Source organism: Eubalaena glacialis, chromosome 8 (assembly GCF_028564815.1).
Source record: "Eubalaena glacialis isolate mEubGla1 chromosome 8, mEubGla1.1.hap2.+ XY, whole genome shotgun sequence".
Lineage (NCBI taxonomy): Eukaryota > Metazoa > Chordata > Mammalia > Artiodactyla > Balaenidae > Eubalaena > Eubalaena glacialis.
The window spans coordinates 50652282-50675590 of record NC_083723.1 but is presented as its reverse complement, the minus strand read 5'-3'; the positions used below and the strand labels follow the sequence as shown (position 1 = coordinate 50675590).

At 38.5% G+C, this 23309-nt stretch overlaps 1 protein-coding gene across 2 annotated transcripts in view; it reads right to left on the bottom strand.

Moving 5' to 3' along the window:
- GRM3 (glutamate metabotropic receptor 3) overlaps window positions 1-23309 on the bottom strand; it is a 102252-nt gene that overhangs the window by 59579 nt on the left and 19364 nt on the right. For both annotated transcript variants that reach the window (XM_061197668.1, XM_061197667.1), the window contains exon 2: window positions 21553-22408. In XM_061197668.1, the coding sequence (XP_061053651.1) occupies window positions 21553-22408 (856 nt within the window). The remainder of the gene's footprint in view (window positions 1-21552; window positions 22409-23309) is intronic.

Here is a 23309-nt window from a genome sequence, read left to right as displayed (position 1 = left end):
CTCTGGAAGCCTCTCAGCATGTGGGATCAGATGGATGTGGGGTAGCATCAAGAACATCATTCAGAGTTTTTGCCTATTTTGCCTCCTATTTGCCATGGAGGCATCAGGTAGGTAGAAGAGTGTCATCCAAACTGCTGAATCTCTCTCACTAATCTACCTTCAGCAGTCCCTGGAGATGACACTTCCTGGAAAGTGGGGACCATGCAGGAAGGGAAAATCAAATACCTAGGCTAGAGAAACAAAAAATGGTTCATAGAATGATTTAGTTGCTTTTATTTGTTCTTTTAGGACAAGCTAAAAATGTCTTAAAGTTCAAAAGTTGATTCTTTATTTTAGCAATCTGAAAAAAATTTGAAGACATAAAGCTACATGTTTTTTTTTTTCAAGCTTTTCAGTAAATTTATTGTTGCCCCTGACCATGAACGTTTACTCTAATGATGGCTTATAAAGCAATCAGATGGCACCTCATGTGCTATAAACAAAAATTTATGGTTGAAATGAGTTGCTGTCAATTCCTGGTCTGCCTTCTCTACTTCTTACCTGCTGTTTCCCTTATGGTGAAATTCACACGAAAATGGATATTCTGGGCAATTTTATTTTGAACTCTAAACAAACAGGAAAAATGACATACTGGCCAAGGTCGATTAAAGATGCTCCCACAGGATGAGAAACAGTATTGACTAGATGAAATTTTGATGAAGTGGGGAAAATGATCCATTGTTTCAGTGGTACTAAAAGATAAAGAAACTATTCTGTGGTGATTTTGTGAAAAAAAGATGAGAACTTATTCCAATGGGTATATTTGTGTGTGATGTATGTGTGTGTGTGTGTGTGTGTGAGAGAGAGAGAGAGAGAGAGAGAGATAGAAAGAGAGAGAGGGAGAGAAATGAGGGTTTTAATTAAAATTTTCTTTAAAAAAAGAAGGTTCTTTTCAACAAAGATTCTTTTATTTTATATATGACATAACTGAGGACCAGAGAGCTTGGATAACTTGCTTCAAGACCTCAGGGCTGGTTAATGTCACAACTTGGGGCAGACCTCACATCTCCTGATTCTCTGTTCAGTGTATTTCATTTATATCACAATACTTGGTTATATGCAGTTAACCTTCAATTAGGGTTGCCTTCTAGACAAAGTCATTAAGCAAAAATTGGCTTCAGGAAAGAAGACATTTCCAAACTTACAGAGGGAATATTTTCAGTCAACACATTATGTGAAGTAGTTTCCAATTTGGAGGAACCAAGCAAGATTACCTTGTCATTCTCAGTGAAGCAGAACCAGAATATGAAACTCTTGATGACACAAGATACATCAACAATGTTTTTCTTCATGATGAAAGCAGTATTTATAAATTTCTAGCAGAATGTCATCTTTGAAATTTCACTTTATACCAATGTTGCTCTTGAAAGCAAAGTTTGTGCTTGCTAGGTTCCTGAATGTTGATGATGACCACAATCATATAATGAGTTTCAGTATTTTTTTTCTTAAGAAATATTGAGCAGAAGTTTATAGTATCTTGACCTTTTGACAAGGAGTGAGACTGAATAAACCATTACAGGCCATAATCTATGCAGGTTTCCCCAGAATAGAAAATCCAAGGTCATCACAAACCAAAGAGCAAGAGATTCCATCCTTGGGTGAGAAGGCAATGGCTTTAGCTTGCGGATTTTTAAGGTGTCTTACATATTACACTTGTGCAAATATTTACCCAATTTTAAAATGTCTTACTCTTCACGTTCCTCTTGAGAGGGCTTTCTTGAGCTAATCCTGCTCTTTTCTCAATCCCCAGTTGAAATCTGCATTACCTTCAACTGTGTTTAATAAGCACAGTTCATTTGCAAATGGTATACAAATCAAATGAGATACTATATGTACAAGTATGTTTTTAAAATGTAAAGTACCAAACAGGTGATTTTATTGCCTTAATACTTATAGCCTTTACTGCATCCTGCCTTCACGTTATGTTTCAAGATATATGCTTGCCTCTTGCAGCTGATTAGTGGTTGTTCAAGGGTAGTAATCACATCTTTTTATTTGTCCCCTTTCCGGTGTGTGACATAAGAAAGATGCTTCAATAATTGTAGTAGAAATGACTTAATACTTTGATCAATGAAGCCCATAACATTTTATGATGGTCCTATCATTAATAATAAATATTATGGGGACAGAAGTAGGCCACCTTACTATCACTATTATGCACAGGAAGTGCAAGAGGCCAGAAAAATTTGAGGATTGACTCAAGTCACACAGTTGGAGTAGGGACCTTGTGCTGTGGGGAAGACAGGTTTGCAGAGAAAAGAATATCCTCTTATCACCATGACATTCAGGGCTAAGCAAGCATTGCTCTGATTTTTTTCTTTTTGTAGATATGATCAACAGTTGTATGGTAGGAAGTCTGGTTGGAGAGAGCACAAATTTCTATAGAACCACATTGTTATTTGGGTAAGTACTTTTGTCCAGTTTTGAGTCTGGAGTATAAAAATCACAATATGAAAAGTAAATTCATCTGTGCTTTGTTGGTAGCGTACAATACAATGGATTCTGGTTCTAGTTGAGTACTTTGAAGATTTTAAGAAAAGGTTTACTCTTGTGAAATTAAAATGTCTTAGAATCTTTCAAATTTATAGAAGATAGGTATTAGGATGCCAACCTTGACAGGCCACTTTAAGTTTCTTTATTAGCTTTTCTGATGGGTAATCATAATTTTAAAATGTGCCCTCTTCTAAATCTTCTCTGTGGCTCCTGTCACCTCTCTCAGAGCCTTCTGATGGCTTCTAATCTAACTCAGAGTAAAAGCCAAAATCCTTAAAAGGTCCTCCAGAATCTGGACCCCACTGCCTCTCTGACCTCACCTCCTCTATCTCTTCTGTGCTAACTCCATCCAGCCACCCCGGCTTCCTTGCCTTCTTTGAATACTTCAAGCAGACTCTCGCCTCAGGCTTTGTTATTTGCTTCCTGGGAATGCTCTCCCCCGTGTGTCCACGTGGCTTGCTCCCTTGCTTCCAGGTCATACATGAAGTTTCCCCTGACCACCTTATATAAAACAGCAACTACCCCCACACACACCTGGGATTCCATAGTCCCCTAGCCTTGCTTGATTTTCCTCCATGTGACATGCTGTATATTTGCTAGATTATTCATGGAACATCAGCTCTACAAGGGTCGGGCTTTTGTTAGGTTTCATTGCTTGATTCCTAGTGTCTAGAGCTGGGACTGATGTACAGAAGGTCAGCAATTAATATTGAATGACTACATGAAACTGACCTGGTTTTTTGAAGTCCACTTCCTTCAGGAAGTCTTCCCAGTGTGAGTGGAATGTGGATTGCCATCCTCTTTAACTACAACCCCAACTTTTAATCCTCCCAGATACAGGAACACCTTACTCATATGAAAGGTCGAGGACAAAAATGCCATATATCTGCTAGTTCTATTTGGCATTTAATACATCTGTAGTGTTTCTAAAATATTAACAGATGAGTCCTGGAGTGGCTATGGGATTTGCCTCAAGTCACAGAGCCATGCAATGGTACATCCAGAATGAATATGAACTTGGTGGATTTAGAGTCTCTTGCTCGGATTAGTGTTCATAATAATCTCTAGAGATTCTCCAACAACAAACATAAACAGGCTGGTTTTGCCTCCAGTCACATTTTTTTCCCGCTTTGTTATATTGCCTTTACCTTGGAAGTTGAGGGGACATATCACTGAATAATGATCAAAGGACATGAATTCTAATCCAGGAGGGGTTCTTTTTCTTTGACCTTGGGTGAGAGACTTCACCTTCTCCCATCCTCCATTTTCTCACCTATAAAATGATAAATAATAACATCTACTCAACCTAGTTCATAGGATCTAGTTATAGTGTGTTTAAAAGTGTTTTAAAAATAATAGTGTTAAATGACATATGTCTTCACAACTATTATTAGGATTTTAGGATTCTGAATTTTTGGCAAAGTCTTCATTTTTAGCTTCTTGACTGAGTGAGCTCTTGTGATGGGCCATCAAACATGAGGGACAAGAAACTAAACTCCTTGCCACACTGTGGCTTGAGACATGGTAAAAAGGAATGAGCCTGTGCACTCATGGAATTGTATTAATTCATTCAATCCCTGGTCTTATAGCCTGGATGACTAAATTTAAACTGAAGAGACCAGCAAAAAGGAGTGGATATCTACTCCTGGGATATCCACCTCTTGTTTTCTTACTTCTGTTTTCAAATGAATTGATCTTACTGCACTTCTAAAAGTGTCTGTCAGAATCCTAAATATTGCTGCAACATTTTAAATAAAATTATGATATAATGTTCTAAAGAAAAATAAAACAAAGTAGACTTTCCTTTACCTTTTTTTTTTTTTACACTGTTTAGCTACTGAATTAATTCAGCAGTAAAAGACCCTTGCAAGAAAAAGGACAGAAAAAGAACTTAATAAATTTCTGCACTGAAAAGGGAGGAATTGAATGGAGGAGGGATTATCCATAGGATATACTTATAGGAGAATTTAGTTAGGCAAAAGCAGTGAAGGAACTCATCTCTGGAAGTTGGCACTCTTGCTTTCCTTTTAGAAACATTTTATATATGTGTGTGTATATGTGTGTGTATATATATATATATATATATATATATATATATATATATATATATATATATGGCTTTTTTGTTTTGTTTTGTTTAAAATATTTCTGGAGTTGACACAGAGTTCTTAATGAATAAAAATGAAGAGGATATAAACAACCTCATTATCCAAAAGCTTGTTTTTTGATGATTGAGACATGATAAATTTTCTTTGTTTTCTATTTTTATTAAAATTGAGATAATCAAAGATTAAGGTTTTATTAGACTATAATATTTTAGGGACAGAGAAGATTTTTTAAGTACCCCAAGAAGCTGGTATAGTGCTACCATGTGATCATCAGTGATCGGATAACCTATAAACAAATTTTGTGACAGAAAAATTCTTGAAAATAAAAAGTTGTAATTTCTGAAAGTACCAAAGGTATATTAAAATTTTTTAGAAAGAAAACCTGACTTGTCATGTGTGCTACAAAACAACCACCACTACCCAACAATAAGAACACAACAGGAAAAACATGCAAATACATGAAACAAATCAACCCACAAAATTATTATGGTCTGGGATGGAAATTCTGGAAGGGTTTCAGACCCAGTATTTTCCCCCTTTCTTTTATCAATTTACTTTTAATTAAGTATTAAGGTTTATAATTAGAATGAGACAATGGGGTGACAGGAAAGAAAAATGCAGTCTTAAAGAGCATTTAAGACACAGTGACCTATAGGCTGATTACTCTTTTTTTGCAATTTACTATTGATTCTCAGAAATAACAGTATGATATCATGAATATTGATCTAGTGCAATTTGATGCTCTCAGAGGAAGGAGTGAAGTATATAATCGGAGGCTTCAGCTAAGAGTCATTCTTTATTGATGACACCATTATGGCAATTAATGAAAGAGTTAACAAATTCATTTTTGGATAATGAACATTTTGGAGCAATTTTTTATTATAACTGCAGCTGCACACAGTAAGCTGAGCCAAATGACAATGGGGCTGCCTCCTTTTTCTCAGTACAAACTTACTTTTTTCTCCTTCGTAAGCAATAGTGGAAAATTGTGTGTGATTAGGAAACAGTCTTAGGTTGGCTTTGGACGCTACTTAGCTTTGCAAATTTGAGAAAGTGATTTAATTCCTTTGGGTCTCATTTAAATCTTTAAACTTGGGGAAATAATATCTACTTAGCTGACAGGATTTCTGTGAGAATTAATGAATGAAATATAAAATGGCTATTGTCAGGCAGGTAGCAATCAATAATTTCTGGTTTCTTTTTCTTTTCATCCCTTCTTCAGATTAACACTTTACTGGTTTTAGCTGCAGTTCAGGGTTAAGATAATAGGATGGTGATCACAAACAATGTGATCTGGGAACATTTTATGCATTTTTATAGAAAGAGATTGAAAAGGCACATTTCAGATTTAATCTAAAAAATCAGATCAATACTTGACTCTTTAATTTTAGTTTCCAAAAGAGGTCTGAATTTAATGCAAGTTAAACAGAAATGACACATTTAAAAAGTAATTAATATGCTGGTGTGGAATGATTGCTTCACCTGGAAAATCTTCTTTTCCCTCTCCACTTCTAACGAAAACTTAGTCATATCCAGTGTTATGTCTTTTAGGAAGCCTTTTCTAAACTTCTGCTCACTGTTGATTTCTCCTTTGTACCTACACACTATTCTACTTGTTCCTGTCTTAAAATGCCAAAGATAAAATGCTGTATGGTGTAAGTTATATTCTCTTACTGCCTTTACTAGTCATGAAGCTACTTGACTGCAGAAAGGACTTAGTTACTCATTTTTTGCATCCTTTGCTGTACCTGACACTAATTCACTCTGAAAACCAAAGGTTCTCTGAAAAGTTTCAAAATTATACTATTTTTTAATACAGCAATTATGTTTGTCAAAGAGCACAAACTTCCAGTTATAAGATGAATAAGTTTGGGGGGAATCTAATGTATCCATACAGCATGGTGATTATAGCCAATAATACTGTATTGTATACTTGAAAGTTGCAAAGAGAATAGTTCTTAAATGTTCTCACCACAAAAAAAGTAATGGTAATTCTGTGATGGGTTGGAGGTGTTAGCTAAGGCTATGATGGTAATCACTTTGTAATAAATATGTATGTCAAATCAACATGTTGCACACTTTACACTTACAAAATGTTGTATGTCAATTATATCGCAATAAGCTGGAAATGTTTTTTTAAATAATAAAGAAAAATATTAATGGCCAGTCTTAGAACATCTAATCATACTTGGGTCAGTGGCTTAGTTTGTGGATGAACATGAATTTGTATTTGAGATGTTATTTTGCAAATTTAATATAGGGTGAACTCTGTGCTAGTAAAATTGTTTATAGTTTTTGGATGGAATTAAATATTTGAATATTCTGAAATGTTATTTAGTACTATAACTTCTGGGGACTCTGCCATCTTATCAAATTCTAATTCATCTTAGACAGTGAAAAGAATCCTTTAACTCTCATAGTTGTGGAATGAAACACACCTAAGTGGAGTGTCTTTGTTACCTCAGGTACAATGCTAGGTGTTTGGGGAAAAAATGTGAAGGATGACTATGTACTCTTGCCTGGTGATGTCACATATAGTGACTAAAGATAAACATGTCTTTAAACATATCTTTAAACATTTTAAATATAAAATGTGGACATTTGTTAAATATTTAAAGTAAGAGGGAGGTCACCCTCCTACACTGTTGGTGGGAATGTAGATTGGTACAGCCACTATGAAGAACAGTATGGAGGTTCCTTAAAAAACTAAAAATAGAGCTACCATATGATCCAGCAATCCCACTCCTGGGCATATATCCGGAGAAAAACATGGTCCGAAAGGATACAGGCACCCCAATGTTCATTGCAGTGCTGTTTACAATAGCCAAGACAAGGAAGCAACCTAAATGTCCATCGACAGAGGAACAGAGAAAGAAGATGTGGTACATGTATACAATGGAATATTACTCAGCCATTAAACAGAATGAGATAATGCCATTTGTAGCAACATGGATGGACCTAGAGATTGGCATACTAAGTGAAGTAAGTCAGACAGAGAAAGAGAAGTATCGTGTGATATCGCTTATATGTGGAATCTAAAAAGAAGTAATACAAATGAACTTATTTACAAAACAGAAACAGACTCATAGGCTTAGAGAATGAACTTATGGTTACCAGCGGGGAAGGGTGAGGGGAAGGGATAGTTAGGGAGTTTGGAATTGACATGTACACACCGCTGTATTTAAAATGGATAACCAACAAGGACCTACTCTATAGCACAGGGAACTCTGCTCAATATTATGTAAAAACCGATGTGGGAAAAGAATTTGAAAAAGAATAGATACATGTATATGTATAACTGAATCACTTTGCTGTACACCTGAAACTATCACAACATTGTTAATCAACTATACTCCAATATAAAATAAAAAGTTAAAAAAAAATAAAGAGGGAGGTCAGAAGAGTGACCTGTCCTTGAGTTCCTTAGCCATCTCCTCAGTGCCTACGTCAGCATATACCATCAGTTTCCTTAATCTTCGGAAGCTCTGCTCACTGCTCAGGCATTATGAGAGTTTTGCTAGGTTCCTAGGACGGTTTACTAAACCCGACTCCGGGAGACTTCCCATAATCAGCTGCTCCATTAGATGACAATCTAATCTTTTAAAATTCGTTAGAGAACAGCCTTCTATTTCAGTATATGATTGCCACCCTAGTCAGGAATTTTTTTCTGAACCCACTGAAAATACTTCCTTTCTCTATGTTGGCGTTCCAGTGTTGTGTTGAGGATGAATATTAGCAGAAATATATACGAAAGTGGAAAAACATGTATTTTCAACCCAACTGTGATAATATTTCCAGTGATTAGAAGCATTTAGAAGACTAGGTTATTGTGGGATAATACTGGGTGTCCCAAAGGTCACGAATGTAGGCTAAACTTATTTTTGAAGAATGTTAGTTATATTTTTAAAAAGATGCTCTGAATATTTTCTTCAGCCTCCAGACACCTTTACTGGTGATGTCCTTGTAAATATTACTACAGTGTCCCAAAGTCTGGACACATAGAGGAAACAGAATATTCACTGCACTTTTTTTTTCCAATTAGCAAGGTGGTAGAATCCATTTCTTTCGTACTTTATTGGGGATGATTATGTTTCTCTGCTTCATAGACAGGATGGCTTTTCAAATGGATCAAGAAAAATTAAGGATTATGAAATAATAATCATAGTAATAACAGTAACAACCATATGATCATAATAACAAGCAGCAGTAGCAGAAAGCTCAGGCCAAAGTGGAAAATTAGGTTTTCTAGAAGCTCCTGTTCTCCATTGTGTGACCTTACAATGAGAATCATTTCTCAAGCTTCTAGGCTACCAAAGCACAGATGCATGATGCATAAACAAATAAGTAATCACATGAGTGGTGTCCTTTGGGGGTTTAGATCTTATTTTGGTGACCCCAGGAAGCTGACCAGAGAGAAAGGGGCAAAAAAAAGTACAGGATATTTATCTTTACGTTTTTGAAAATGCTTTTGATCAGCAGAGCTGGAACAAGTTTCTGTGCTTTTGTGGGAACCACAAATGTTCCAGGGGAGGAAGCGAGATCAAGAGCAGTTTGCTCTTTCAGGAACTTCAAAGCCCATTCATCTAAAGATGTGGCCATTACCATTTTGGCTTCCTCGCTGTGCCTTGGATGGCCCTGGACTTTTCAAGAGGAGAGCCTTGCTGGGTTGGGGCCAGCTCACACATATTCCTTAGAGTGCAGTGTCCCAGAAAATCTGCCCTTCCCAGCCTGTGCTCTGTGATTACCCCTCCAACCAGGAGTGAACCTTCTACCTACGGGAGTGAGTCAGACGCAGAGGTGAATGGGGCAGCAAGGCTGGACTACCCATTTTCTGCCTCTGCCCCTCTTTCAGGTGTGGACAATTGTAAACATAAGAACAAAGCTAGACCATCTCCGTGAGGCTCCAGGCCTCTGATCTCAGTAGTCTGTTTCTTTGCTGGTACCAGGAGATAAGTGTGCCACAAAAAAAAAAAAAAAAAAAAAAAAAGAGAAAGAAAGAAATAGAGAAAGAAAAGCAACTAACAAACAAATGAGCAAAAATCCTGTCACTGCTGAGTGTCCTACTATCCAGCCCATTATGACTACCAGGTCCAGCAGTAACAAGGAGATGCCCTCTTCACTTATAATTCAAGCCTTGGGAATAAGGCTTGAATTAAGATTTGTTCAGTGAATTTAGATTTATTCTGGACATAAGATTTTCCAATCCAAAGCAAATCCAAAGCAAAACTCAAAACCAAAATAGAACACAAAATTTAAGGCAAGACCCTACTATTGCGGCCCCACTAATTCTTTTTTTAAATTTTTATTTTATATTGGAGTATCATTGATTTACAATGTTGTGTTAGTTTCAGGTGTACAGCAAAGTTACACCTATACATATATCCATTCTTTTTCAGATTCTTTTCCCATATCGGTTATACAGAATATTGAGTATAGTTCCCTGTGTTATACAGTAGGTCCTGTTGATTATCTATTTTATATTTAGTAGTGTGTATATGTTAATTCCAACCTCCTAATTTATCTGCACCCCCCCCCCCACTTTTCCTCTTTGGTAACCATAAGTTTGTTTTCTAAGTCTGTAAGTCTGTTTCTGTTTTGTAAATAAGTACATTTGTATCACTTTTTTAGATTCCACATATAAGTGATATCATATGATATTTGTCTTTGTCTGACTTACTTCACTTAGTATGAAAATCTCTAGGTCCATCCATCTTGCTGCAAATGGCATTATTTCATTCTTTTTTATGCAGCCCCACTAATTCTGCTTCTATACTTTGAGACTGTTCTGCGGACTGGCTGCTGGTATAAGCCCCATGAAGCTGGGACCCCATCTGTCTTGTTAACTGTTGGGTCCCCAGGTCCCAGCATAAAGTCTAAACTTATCTATGGAATCAGTGGCTACATTCAGGACCTTATGGTTTGCTCTGTCACCTATTTATTATGTGATCTTGGATAAATTTCCTGTTGTGTAAAATTCTCAGTTTTTCCATTCTCAAACATTTTAGCCAGGCCTGCAAATCACGCAAAGGAATGTAATGAGTGTTATGCCTAAGATAATGCATCATCGACGCTGGCTGTGTCTTGGAGCACCTCTGGCAGTATGCACAGTAAGTGGGAGTGCTTTCTTTTTTCTTTTCATTTGGGTGCACTCTGGTTACCACGTCACCCTGACAGCTGAGTTCACTTTTATGTGCTTCAGTAAGTGAAGATCATAATGCTGACATCCTGAATTTCCAACTCTGTCAAGTGAGGAGTAGAAGCAAGTTCATCTTTCAGGAAGGCCTTTTGTAACTATGATTTTAGTCTATTCCATTTTCTGGAACTCGTCTCAGAATAAAAAGTGAGAGAGATTATATTGTACTGTGAACACATAAAATGACAGTGACATTGCATTTCTTTAAACGTTTAATAGCCCTCTCTGTTTCCTCTGTTTGTAACTGCCTTGGGTAGTTTAAGCTTTACTTTTACATGATGAGTGCATGGAATTTTATTCAAAATAATTTGGAAAAGTCTGGTGCCACGAAACGTAATTCTCATTTAAATATTTATTTTAGAATTCAAGATGACATGGCTCTTTCAGATGGAGAAATTTTACTAATAAAAAATGCTTTGAAGCTTTTTTTTTTTTTTTAAATATCCTAAGGTGTAGAGTCTAAGGCTCAGCTTCCAAAGTTTGGGTGTTTTATGAATCACCTTAGCTCCAAATAATTGAGAAAGTGTCCCAGGAGCATTAAAGGGATAATAAAAAGGAGCACAAGAGGAAACCTATTTTGAACTTATTTACTGATCGTCTTTCATTCCTTTAGTAAACATTCCATTAATAGTGAGAGTATGTCAGAAACTGTGTTAGGTGTTTGGTTTCAAAGTCCTCAACTTCCCAGAGTTCTTCTGTTACGTATAAAAGCAGCACTGGATCTGATGACTTGGATTTCAACCTTGTTCCCTGCCACTAACCAGATGATGATCTTGGGCAAATCACGTTCACTTTTGGGGCTTCATCTATAAAACAGGGACAAACAAGAGATCCACTGCTAATGCTCTTTGGTTTTAAATTTGCCTCAAATACGAAGATAGAACATAACTAATGGACGGTGCTTAGGTTAAAAAAAAAGCCAGACATTCTAGAAGCATATACTTTTCTTTCTTGAAATTAATTTGTTAATGAAAAAAACATACACATTTAATTTTCACAAAAAGAATCACATTATAAATCTATCGACTGTTTTTCTCATTCTGTATTCCTTCAGTAAACATTGATATAATGTGCAACTCTGTACCCGAAAATGTGTTGGGTGTTTGAGATCAGAGATGAAACATATGTTCTCTGCCTTGAAAAAAGCTCACAATCTAGTAACGGAGGTAGAGAAGGAAATATGAATTTGGGTGTTAAGTGCTATTTATAATCAACAAATATTTACTGAACGTCTATTATGCTTGGGCTACATCAGTGAATAAAACCGACAGTAATTTCTGTTTTCATGGAGTTTATATTCAAGTGTGAAGATCAAACAATAAAGAATAAACATGAAAATGTTAATGTGGTATGAGAGAAGGTGAAAAAATCATGGAGTAAATAAAAGTAGAGCAGGTTAAAGGGAAATAGGGCACATGTGGTGGGGTTGGAGGCAGTGAGTTGCAGTCTTAAGAAGGATTGCCAGGTGGGTCTCAATAAGAGGCTGGGGTTTAAGTAAAGCTTGACGGAAGTAAGATGTCTGGGGAAAGGGCATTACAATCAGAGGGAATTGGGGGTGGGAAAGCCCTAAGTTTGGAAACAAAGGTGGCTGGAGTGAAGTGAGCAAGAGGGAGAGTAAAAGGTGATGATAGAGGAGCAGCAAGGGATTGCGGGGGGAGGGCAGATCAGGTAGGACCTTGGAGAACACTGTAAGGACTTTGACTTTGACTGTGAGTGACATGGGGGAACTCCCTAAGAGGTTTTGAGCAGAGGAGTGACTCGCTCTGGCTTACACTATAAAAGGGCATCCTGGCTGTTGTGTTGTGGCTGCGTTGGAGGTGGCCAAGAGTAAATCAATTCGGAGACTATTCTAGGGATGCAGTGTTGAGGTGTTGCTGGCTTGGACCAGGGTAGTAGCAGTTGAGATGGAATAAGTGAAGGTGTTAGATAGGGCAGAAGGGGCTGGGGTGAGAGTGTTCTAGGTGGAGGAAACAGCATAGACAGAGGGCACAAAGGCAAAAATAAAGGCATGTGCTTGGCGAACTGCAAGTAGTCTTAATGGAAGGAAGGGTGAATGCTGGGTGTGTGGCAGGAGATGAGTCTAGAGAGGTCATTAGATCTTACGCCAGGAGAATTTACTGTTTAGAAGAAACTTTAGCAAAGCATAGTTCTGCCAAATCTCTTTTGCAAAAGGAATATTCATATTGGGTTAACTTCAAGGAATGCTCATGGTGGCCATTGCTGGAACTTGCTAGTAGGGATATACCAAGGGACAGAGGAGTATTCTCAGGAGGCTTAGCTCTTCCATCCTGAGAGGGCTAGAGCTCTAAGGGCATTGGCTACAACTCTCTATCAGAAGAATCCCGGAGTAAATGCATGGACTTCAGGCAGCTGGCTGGAAGAGGACTTTTTTGATCTGAGCAAAGATTGTGTAGTGTTTGCTAAGCATTCACTATTGTGCCTAGTCCACTACCTCAATATTCAAGTTAGAAAATCAGAGATACTGCTTCAGAAAAAAAATGTAAAACAGACGTGCTTTTCAATAGCTGACTAGGTTAGCCTTATTATCTAATATACATATTAAGCTAATTCATCATCTCAGTATCCTCCAATAGTAAGGCATTTTCTTGTCCAAGTCTCACTGCTATGCATATGTACCTGGTGGCTGGTCTAAATTCCCTCTTTTCTGTAGTTGGAGTCTGTTTTTCACCCTTCTATTCTCTTCAGAGATGGAGAATGATTGGCAATGTTGCGCAAATTGAGAAGGCGAAAATAGCACTTTGTGGTCAGGTCTGCACAGCCAAACTAAATTGTAGAATCAAACTCAGTAATTGAACAAGTAGACAAAAAGAAGATCCTGTTGGGTGATCCTTTTGGCCTGAACCAAGATGGCGGAGTAGAAGGATGTGCTCTCATTCCCTCTTGTGAGAACACCAGAATCACAACTAGCTGCTGGACAGTCGACAGGAAGACACTAGAACTCACCAAAAAAGATACCCCACATCCAAAGACAAAGGAGAACCCACAGTGAGATGGTAGGAGGGGCACAATCACAGTAAAATCAAATCCCATAACTGCTGGGTTGGTGACTCACAGACTGGAGAACACTTATACCACAGAAGTCCACCCACTGGAGTGAAGGTTCTGAGCCCCACATCAGGCTTCCCAACCTGGGGGTCCGGCAACAGGAGGAGGAATTCCTAGAGAATCAGACTTTGAAGGCTAGTGGGATTTGATGGCAGGAATTCGACAGGACTGGGGGAAACAGAGACCCCACTCTTGGAGGGCACACACAAAATAGTGTGCGCATCGGGACCCAGGGGAAGGAGCAGTGACCCCAGGGGAGACTGAACCAGACCTACCTGCTAGTGTTGGAGGGCCTCCTGCAGAGGCGGGGGGTGGCTGTGGCTCACCGTGGGGACAAGGACACTGGCAGCAGAAGTTCTGGGAAGTACTCCTTGGCGTGAGCCCTCCCAGAGTCCACCATTAGCCCCACCAAAGAACCCAGGTAGGCTCCAGTGTTGGGTTGCCTCAGGCCAAACAACCAACAGTGAGGGCACCCAGCCCCACCCATCAGCAGTCAGGCAGATTAAAGTTTTATTAAGCTCTGCCCACCACAAAAACAGTCAGCTCTACCCACCACCAGTCCCTCCCATCAGGAAACTTGCACAAGCCTCTTAGATAGCCTCATCCACCAGAGGGCAGATGGCAGAAGCAAGAAGAACTGCAATCCTTCAGCCTGTGGAACAAAAACCACATTCACAGAAAGATAGACAAGATGAAAAGGCAGAGGGCTATATACCAGATGAAGGAACAAGATAAAACCCCAGAAAAACAACTAAATGAAGTGGAGATAGGCAACCTTCCAGAAAAAGAATTCAGAATAATGATAGTGAAGATGATCCAGGACCTCAGAAAAAGAATGGAGGCAAAGATCGAGAAGATGCAAGAAATGTTTAACAAAGACCTAGAAGAATTAAAGAACAAACAAACAGAGATGAACAATACAATAAATGAAATGAAAACTACACTAGAAGGAATCAATAGCAGAATAACTGAGGCAGAAGAACGGATAAGTGACCTGGAAGACAGAATAGTGGAATTCACTGCTGTGGAGCAGAATAAAGAAAAAAGAATGAAAAGAAATGAAGACAGCCTAAGAGACCTCTGGGACAACATTAAATGTAACAACATTCGCATTATAGGGGTCCCAGAAGGAGAAGAGAGAGAGAAAGGACCCAAGAAAATATTTGAAGAGATTATAGTTGAAAACTTCTGTAACATGGGAAAGGAAATAGCCACCCAAGTCCAGGAAGTTCAGAGAGTCCCATACAGGATAAACCCAAGGAAAAACACGCTGAGACACATAGTAATCAAATGGGCAAAAATTAAAGACAAAGAAAAATTATTGAAAGCAGCAAAGGAAAAATGACAAATAACATACAAGGGAACTCCCATAAGGTTAACAGCTGATTTCTCAGCAGAAACTCTACAAGCCAGAAGGGAGTGGCATGATATAGTTAAAGTGATGAAAGGGAAGAACCTACAACCAAGATTACTCTACCCGGCAAGGATCTCATTCAGATTCGATGGAGCTTTACAGACAAGCAAAAGCTTGTCAGACAGCTTTACAGACAAGCAAAAGCTAAAAGAATTCAGCACCACCAAACCAGCTCTACAACAAATGTTAAAGGAACTTCTCTAAGTGGGAAACACAAGAGAAGAAAAGGACCTACAAAAACAAACCCAAAACAATCAAGAAAATGGTCATAGGAACATACATATTGATAATTACCTTAAACGTGAATGGATTAAATGCTCCAACCAAAAGACACAGGCTTGCTGAATGGATACAAAAACAAGACCCATCTATATGCTGACTACAAGAGACCCACTTTAGACCTAGGGACACAAACAGACTGAAAGTGAGGGGATGGAAAAAGATATTCCATGCAAATGGAAATCAAAAGAAAGCTGGAGTAGCAATACTCATATCAGATCAAATAGACTTTAAAATAAAGAATGTTACAAGAGACAAGGAAGGACACTACACAATAATGAAGGGATCAATCCAAGAAGAAGATATAACAATTATAAATATATATGCACCCAACATAGGAGCACCTCAATACATAAGGCAACTGCTAACAACTATAAAAGAGGAAACTGATAGTAGCACAATAATAGTAGGGGACTTTAACACCTCACTTATACCAATGGACAGATCATCCAAAATGAAAATAAATAAGAAAACAGAAGCTTTAAATGACACAATGGACCAGATAGATTTAATTGATATTTATAGGACATTCCATCCAAAACAGCAGATTACACTTTCTTCTCCAGTGCGTACGGAACATTCTCCAGGATAGATCCCATCTTGGGTCACAAATCAAGCCTCAGTAAATTTAAGAAAATTGAAATCATATCAAGCATCTTTTCTGACCACAACGCTATGAGATTAGAAATGAATTACAGGGGAAAAAACCGTAAAAAACACAAACACATGGAGCCTAAACAATACGTTACTAAATAACCAAGAGATCACTGAAGAAATCAAAGAGGAAATCAGAAAATACCTAAAGACAAATGACAATGAAAACACGATGATCCAAAACCTATGGGATGCAGCAAAAGCAGTTCTAAGAGGGAAGTTTATAGCTATACAAACCTACATCCAGAAACAAGGAAAATCTCAAATAAACAACCTAACCTTACACCTGAAGGAACTAGAGAAAGAAGAACAAACATAACCCAAAGTTAGCAGAAGGAAAGAAATCATAAAGATCAGAGCACAAACAAATGAAATAGAAACAAAGAAAACAATAGCAAAGATCAAAAAACTAAAAGCTGGTTCTTTGAGAAGATAAAGAAAATTGATAAACCATTAGCCAGACTCATCAAGAAAAAGAGGGAGAGGACTCAAATCAATAAAATTATAAATGAAAAAGGAAAAGTTACAACAGACGCCGCAGAAATACAAAGCATCTTAAGAGACTACTACAAGCAACTCTATGCCAATAAAATGGACAACCTGGAAGAAATGGACAAATTCTTAGAAAGGTAAAACCTTCCAAGACTGAACCAGGAAGAAATAGAAAATATGAACAGACCAATCACAAGTAATGAAATTGAAACTGTGATTAAAAATCTTCCAACAAACAAAAGTCCAGGACCAGATGGCTTCACAGGTGAATTCTATCAAACATTTAGAGAAGAGCTAACACCCATCCTTCTCAAACTCTTCCAAAAAATTGCAGAGGAAGGAACACTCCCAAACACATTCTATGAGGCCACCATCACCCTGATACCAAAACCAGACAAAGATACTACAAAAAAAGAAAATTACACACTAATATCACTGATGAATATAGATGCAAACATCCTCAACAAAATGCTAGCAAACAGAATCCAACAACACATTAAAAGGATCATACTCCATGATTAAGTGGGATTTATCCCAGGGATGCAAGGATTCTTCAATATACGCAAATCAATCAATGTGATACACCATATTAACAAATTGAAGAATAAAAACCATATGATCATCTCAATAGATGCAGAAAAAGCTTTTGACAAAATTCAACACCGATTTATGATAAAAACTCTCCAGAAAGTGGGCATAGAGGGAACCTACCTCAACATAATAAAGGCCATATACGACAAACCCACAGAAAACATCATTCTCAATGGTGAAAAACTGAAAGCATTTCCTCAAAGATCAGGAACAGGACAAGGATGTCCACTCTCACCACTATTATTCAACATAGTTTTGGAAGACCTAGCCATGGCAATCAGAGAAGAAAAAGAAATAAAAGGAATACAAATTGGAAAAGAAGAAGTAAACCTGTTACTGTTTGCAGATGACATGATACTATACATAGAGTGTCCTAAAGATGCCACCAGAAAACTACTAGAGCTAATCAGTGAATTTGGTAATGTTGCAGGATACAAAATTGATGCACAGAAATCTCTTGCATTCCTATACACTAACGATGAAGAATCTGAAAGAGAAATTAAGGAAACACTCCCATTTACCATTGCAACAAAAAGAATAAAATGCCTAGGAATAAACCTGCCTAGGGAGACAAAAGACCTGTATGCAGAAAAGTATCAGACACTGATGAAAGAAATTAACGATGATGCCAACAGATGGAGAGATATACCATGTTCTTGGATTGGAAGAATCAATATTGTGAAAATGACTATACTACCCAAAGCAATCTACAGATTCAATGCAATCCCTATCAAATTACCAATGGCATTTTTTAAGGAACTAGAACAAAAAATCTTAAAATTTGTATAGAGACACAAAAGACCCCGAATAGCCAAAGCAGTCTTGTGGGAAAAAAGCGGAGCTGGAGGAATCAGACTCCCTGACTTCAGACTATACTACAAAGCTACAGTAATCAAGACAATATGGTACTGGCACAAAAACAGAAACATAGATCAATGGAACAAGATAGAAAGCCCAGAGATAAACCCATGCACCTATGGTCAACTAATCTATGACAAAGGAGGCAAGGATATACAATGGAGAAAAGATAGTCTCTTCAATAAGTGGTGCTGGGAAAACTGGACAGCTACATGTAAAAGAATGAAATTAGGCCACTCCCTAGCACCATACACAAAAATAAACTCAAAATGGATTAGAGACCCAAATGTAAGACCGGACACTATAAAACTCTTAGAGGAAAACATAGCAAGAAGACTCTTTGACATAAATCACAGCAAGATCTTTTTTGATCCACCTCCTAGAGTAATGGAAATAAAAAGAAAAATAAACAAATGGGACCTAATGAAAGTTAAAAGCTTTTGCACAGCAAAGAAAACCATAAACAAGACGAAAAGGCAACCCTCACAATGGGAGAAAATATTTGCAAACGAATCAACGGACAAAGGATTAATCTCCAAAATATATAAACAGCTCATGTAGCTCAATATTAAAAAACAAACAAACAACCCAATCCAAAAATGGGCAGAAGACCTAAATAGACATTTCTCCAAAGAAGACATACAGATGGCCAAGAATCACATGAAAAGCTGCTCAACATCACTAATTATTAGAGAAATGCAAATCAAAACTACAATGAAGTATCACCTCACACCAGTTAGAATGGGCATCATCCGAAAATCTACAAACAACAAATACTGGAGAGGGTGTGGAGAAAAGGGAACCCTCTTGCACTGTTGGTGGGAATGTAAACTGATACAACCACTATGGAGAACAGTATGGAGGTTCCTTAAAAAACTAAAAATAGAATTACCATATGACCCAGCAATCCCACTACTGGGCATATACCCTGAGAAAACCATAATTCAAAAAGACACATGCACCTCAATGTTCATTGCAGCACTATTTACAATAGCCAGGTCATGGAAGCAACCTAAATGCCCATCAACAGACCGATGGATAAAGACTATGTGGTACATATATACAATGGAATATTACTCAGCCATAAAAAGGAATGAAACTGGGTCATTTGTTGAGACGTGGATGGATCTAGAGACTGTCATACAGAGTGAAGTAAGTCAGAAAGGGAAAAACAGATATCGTATATTAACGCATGTATGTGGACCCTAGAAAAATGGCACAGATGAACCGGTTTGCAGGGCAAAAGTTGAGACACAGATGTAGAGAACAAACGTATGGACACCAAGCGGGGAAAGCAGCAGGGGGGTGGGGGGTGGTGGTGTGATGAATTGGGCGATTGGGATTGACATGTATACACTGATGTGTATAAAACTGATGACTAATAAGAACCTGCTGTATAAAAAAATAAATAAAATAAAATTCAAAAATTCAAAAAAAAAAAGAAGATCCTGTTGTTTTATTTATCCAAATAATGGCCTTATTTTTTCACTTTTCTTTGCCATTTCAGACTCAGTCAGTGAAATGAAGGAAAATATTTTGCTTACAGAAAAAACACCTTGTAAAGGCTCTCTGAAATCCAAGAGGTTTGTTTCTATTAGCTGTTGATGAATGGATATATTTGTATATTTGCATACTAAGGAGTAATGAACTAGAATAACAGAGTTAATTAATACTTGTGGTGCATAAAGATAAATGGTTACCCCAAGGGTGGTCTGAAAGGGGAGAAGGGTGCTAATCTTATTCATCTTTAAGAATTAAGTGCATTGTAGATGCTATTTATAGATACCTGAGAGTTCATTTATATTTAGAGTAAAGATATTCTTTTTTACTGACTCTGTGGTCCAATCTTATATTCTGGAGATGTCAGTGTGAACTGATCTGGGATTTTAGGATAAATCCTGAATTAATAAATAAATATGTGGAACACACACACACACACACACACACACACATTCCTGTATGGAATATACCTGTGGGAGTACAGGGCACAGGAAAGTTTTAATCTTTACCATTTACAGTGGTCATTCTAATGATAAAGATGGTATCCATCAGATGAATAGGAGGGAATACTGACATAATTGATCTCTGCTACTTTTGGCTCCCTCTGGGTGGAATGAAGAAAGGATGTGCAAAAATGCAGTCTGGTAATTTTTGTGCTTATTTTCAAGGCTAGTTTAGGGGTTAGAGTTCTAGAATAGGAGCCAATTGTCATGAGGTCTTTTCTCAGTACTACCAGTGATTTTTCAGGCCATTTGACTTCTGAGTGATTATCGGTAAGGGAGATGTGAGAACTGCCACTTGCTCCAATGATAGTACGATTTGAGCATACAAACTTTCATGTCTTGGATGATAAATCAATTGAAACAGACTCTGCAGACTAGAATGATGCCCTAGTGGCATGGGAGATGATTAGCAATTTAGACAATGAAAGCATTTTATCACTGTAATATTTTTGGCATCAAAATCTTTTGTGCCCTATAATATTACTTACCATTTTAGAATTTAGGATTAAGCTAAAATCCCCAAAACTAGTACCTTAATGCACTGATATCACATGCACCTTAGAAGAGAATACAGTTCTAAAGATTTCTTGCTTTTTATATATTAGTAGTGCATTAAAACACAGTGCCATATTGAGAAATGTTGAGACCATATTTATAAAGAAATAAAGAAGCAGCAATAACCACTTTGAATGCAGCTTTGGATGTTCACGCCTGTATCAGAATGACTTCCATCAGTCTTCAGTTTGCTTAAAGTCAAGCTCCCAGGAAAACAGTTTCATTTCATAACATCATTTGAGAAAATCCACAGCTCTTAATACTGACATGGAAATGTTGCTGTACAGCAGAAGACATGCCTGGAATCACCATGCTCTGAGTATCTTTCCCTCTCCCTCCCTAATTAGGCTCTGGGAAAAGAGTGACTTTTTTCTCTCCCCCACTGAGAAAGTTATGAGACTCTTTTGGTCAAATCACCCAGAAGGAAAGCTTGCAAGTTCCTGTTCCTTAGAGAGTTGCCAATTCTGCTAAAGAAGATTAAATGCCCATATCACACGTGTCATATCCTACAGCTAATCACAAGAAAGAGAATAAATGTAGCATGGCCCGCATCTAGGCAGCTACCACAGATCAGTCCAGCCTAGGGGGCCTTTCAGTTTCATGTGGTGTACCAGCCAAGATATTCACTCAAAAATAAGTAAGAACATCAAAAAGCCATTGTATTGCATCTTGGAATATTTCACAGTTTGAACCCCTTGTGTAGCTCTGAAAAAAAAAAAAAGATTTCTGAGTCGGGGGCAGAGATATTTGATTCCTCTTTGATTCACTGTTCGCACCATAGAAGATGATTAAAGGCTCCTCGCTTACCTGTGAAGTTGATTTTCAGCAAGTAATCTTTGTACAACTTCTTCCCGTCCAGGATCCTCATGGCGTCGCAGAGCTTGGTGGTGTTGGGACAGAGGGTGCGCTGCATTTTGTGCAGCGCGTGGGCCATGGCGTACACCGCGTTCACCACGAACATGATCTTGGATTCTTGCTCGTAGTTGCTGCTGTCGATGGCCAGGTGCTTGTCGCAAGGGCGCCGGTGGTTGTGCTTGTTCTGGAGGCTACACTGGAACTTCTGCTCCCAGAAGTCCCGGAACCAGGGGTTGCGGTGGTTGCTGTAGGGGCTGAGGCTCTGGAAGTAGCGGTCGAACGGGCGGATGCGCTGGGAGGCTAGCTCCAGCGTGATGGCGCCGTCGGCCACGTGCTCGCTGCCCTTGACGATGCTCTCCTGCGCGCCCCAGCCGTCGCTCGCCACCCAGGTGAAGGAGGCGTTGGCGCGGCTGGCGGCGGCGATGAGCTCGCGCGAGTCGTCGCTGCGCATGAAGAGGACCACGACGCGCGCGTTGGGTTTCTGCAGCAGCTCGCGGATCACGCTGTCGTAGGACTTGCGGATGTTGGAGCGACCCACCTTCTCCGCCGTGGCGATGCAGATGTTGCGCAGGCGGGCTTCCTGCTCGAAGGCCTCGATCCCTGTCTCCCCGTAGTCGCCCTCGGAGGCCACAGTGGACACGTAGGTCCAGTTGAAGAAACGCAAGATCTCGGCCATGGCTTTGGCCTGGTAGAAGTCGGGGGGCACGGTCCTGGCAAAATAATCATAGCGTGACTTGTCGCTGAGCTTGGCGCTGGTGGACGCGTAGCTTATCTGCGGGATCTGGAACAGCCTCAGTAGGTTGGCCACCTGGGGGAGGGAGACAGGGGAGGTACCATTTTTAGAAACCCAGAGGTAACTGACTGCACCTGAAAGATGAAAGATAGCAGGCCTTTACCCAGCTCCCTTTTCACCTCTAGATCGCTAAGCTTTTCTGGACGCTTTGCCAGATACTTCCCTGGATACTGTATTTGGGGTATTAGGGAATAGGTTCCAAGCAGGTAATTCAAGGGTGGGGAAAAGACAAAGAGAAATGAGAAGGGCACTCCTCTTTCTCTCCTAGACTTTATAATAGACGCTCTTCCAGGATCAATCCTGTGCAGGTGTCCCAGTGAGGTTGTTTTAAGTTTCTGGGGTCCTCTTATAACTCAGTCTAACAATGAACTACAGTGAATTGGCCAAATTAGGTTTTTAGACAACTTGGCTGCGGTTGTATAGAAAGAGGCTGGGTGTTGTCTAATTCTCACTTCCCCCTCTTTTGCTAAAAACAGCAGTCTCTGAAAGAGTTTAATTTGGGAACTGTATGCCACATGGACAGTCCACATTAGACATTTATTATCTAGGTTAAGCCAAAAAAAAATTTTTTTTCATTTTTTTTGGTCCATGCCAAATTTTAGGCATATGCCTTTCTAAACTTCTGACGAGCTTGACCAACATTTTCTTTGCCTTTTTAGCATTTTGTTTCTGTTTGGACTATACATAGTCCAAGGATAAAAATGCTATTCTTATGATATTTTTGATTAAAAAGCAAATAAGGAAGTATCGAGGACCTGGTCAAAAAAAGAACCATTTACTTTAAAATGTTTACCTATTTCGAATAAAGAATGTAAAATTGTTATAATTTACCTGTCAATAATATTTCACTGTTTTTATTTATTACAGAATAAAAAAGGAAAGTGACACTAGCGTATCAAGGAGCATTTTATGCTTA